Raw genomic sequence first — 2,207 nt, forward strand, 5'->3', positions numbered from 1 at the left:
ATCCAAATCATCTGAAATTCGGTATGGGTATGCTTTATATAATCTATTAATAATAATTAATTTTAATTTTTGGCATACTCTCCCTTAAACTTGTATAATTTGGGGGGTTTTGACAGTTGTTAGGTCACAATCTACAGCATAGTAGGGGGATGATTTCAGAGCAAGAACCAATAGTCATACAGTTTCCCTCGATCTATTCTTCTTGCTGATTGGCTGTTGGGATTTAATTGGGTTAACTGCATTACACCTGCACATAGCCATACCATATTGACAGTATTAACTGAACAAGTGTTTTGGTAGGTAACATTATATATCAACACTCCTGATTGCAGTCGAGGCCGGTTGTAACCTGCTTAGCATCACTGCTGGCGCCGCAGCGTCACCCCACCTCGGTCTACAGTCATTATAATGTCAGCCTCGTGATAATTTTCTGGCCGTTACATCACTGAGATGTGAACTTAAAGGAGCAACTTTTCCATTAACTACATGTACCACATTGGCATAATGGCAGAGGCAGACAACCACGCGGGAGGAGCACAAGCTGCTGTAAACAAAGGTTTTTCACTACGTTTTAATGTCTCACAAATGACCGAAACGTAAATAACTGGCACCTGAAGAACAACTAATTTGATGAAATAGAGAACATCATGGGGCAAAAGTACTTGTTTACATGGTTGGAATTCATTGTGGCGTATGTGGGTCACTCAAAGCACGCACCAAAGAACGCCAATGCCGTTCTCTATTTGAACTTATTCCAGAAGGTGGAAGTGATCCGATTGGCAGTGAGAGTGAGAAGAAATCGTCAAAGGAGCTTAAATTTTTGCCAGTCAGCAGCAACTTTGTTTGGAGTCCACCAGAAACTTTGTTGCTTTATTGCTTTCTTCTTTACACAGATACAGTAAATGATAACCAGTGGTTAGGTATGTTTTAGTCAGAAAGGTTTCATTGTCCCAGTTGCTCAACTGAGCATGTTACGTGCATCTTTGATTTATCATTAATGTCTCCTTCCAATTTCTTCAGTTCTTTTTTTCAAGCCCAAACTAAAGCAAAAGAACAATAATTGAACTACATATGCATGTACATCTAAACTTACCTGTACTGTTTTCATATGTTTTAGAATAAAGACATCTCTGTTGGTAGCATGTGTCACTTTTTCTTTTTTGGGGGGGGGGATGAACTAACCGTCCATTTCTCTCTAGTGGTCACCTATCCATAGTGGTGAAATTTAGCCAGTCCCTTGATCGTGTGACCTCCATAGACAAGTTTGACTGTATGTCAAACTTTCCTGCTCCAGCATTGGGCAACTGTCAGCCATTCTAAGAATGAATTTTTGACCACTCTACTGCCATAACAAATTTCAGGTCATTTTAAGCAGAAGTGAAGTCACTGTTGAAATAATTTGACCAAATAAGAGGATGAGAAAAAGAGGGTACCAAGTACAATCTATGATAAATCTTTTCTGTCAATGTACATCCAAGTGTGTGACCAACCTTGTACCACTGATGACGTGGAGGGGGGTTACCCATCAACACAGGACATGGCAGACGGACATCAGAACCCACTATCACGCTGACTGATGGGGGGACAGTTGTCACTACAGGTGACACTGAAAAAAAGTGACAGTATGCAACAAATTAGTGCTCTTTACATGTTAACCCTACTCCAAATCTAATCTCGATATGGGAAAAAGAAACAACACTATCAAAGTAAAAATAAAAGACAAAAGAAAACAAATCAGAGTCTAATGTCTTGCTGAAGTACATTTACAACATTTTTGGTATGTTGAGCAACCACCGAAGGAGGGCAACAAAACTTTTTTCTCTTGAAAATTGGGCAAAAACATCTATTGAAATTCTGGGCAAAATTCTGACAATTATGCTAATTAGCTGCTGATTTGCATAACTATTGTATTAATGTCAAGCATTCTGTAAGCTACCCACATACCAAAAATCATGATAATCCGTCGATCAGTTCTTGAGTTATCCTGAATATTTTTCATCGAATGCTTCTGCAGTTCTAGAACATGCCCCTAAGGGGCCCAAATGTCGGACCGGAGTTTCCTTCTGTGTTCGGAGCAATGTGACACCCTCAGCCCGACGGGCTGTCATTTCTGTACTAAACGCGGGTCGGAATCTTTCACTCTTTTGATGGAAAGGGGTGCCGTGCCGCTTATCAATACACTTAATTGATATTTTGTGCGCCCAATT

At 40.0% G+C, this 2,207-nt stretch overlaps 1 protein-coding gene across 2 annotated transcripts in view; it reads right to left on the minus strand.

Moving 5' to 3' along the window:
- Positions 1 to 2,207, minus strand: part of LOC109467615 (hemicentin-1-like) — a 108,472-nt gene that overhangs the window by 66,344 nt on the left and 39,921 nt on the right. For both annotated transcript variants that reach the window (XM_019765631.1, XM_019765630.1), the window contains exon 19: positions 1,491 to 1,606. In XM_019765631.1, coding sequence (XP_019621190.1) covers positions 1,491 to 1,606 — 116 coding nt within the window. The remainder of the gene's footprint in view (positions 1 to 1,490; positions 1,607 to 2,207) is intronic.

Source organism: Branchiostoma belcheri, unplaced genomic scaffold (genome assembly GCF_001625305.1).
Source record: "Branchiostoma belcheri isolate BF01 breed outbred unplaced genomic scaffold, Haploidv18h27 scaffold184, whole genome shotgun sequence".
Classification (NCBI taxonomy): Eukaryota; Metazoa; Chordata; class Leptocardii; order Amphioxiformes; family Branchiostomatidae; genus Branchiostoma; species Branchiostoma belcheri.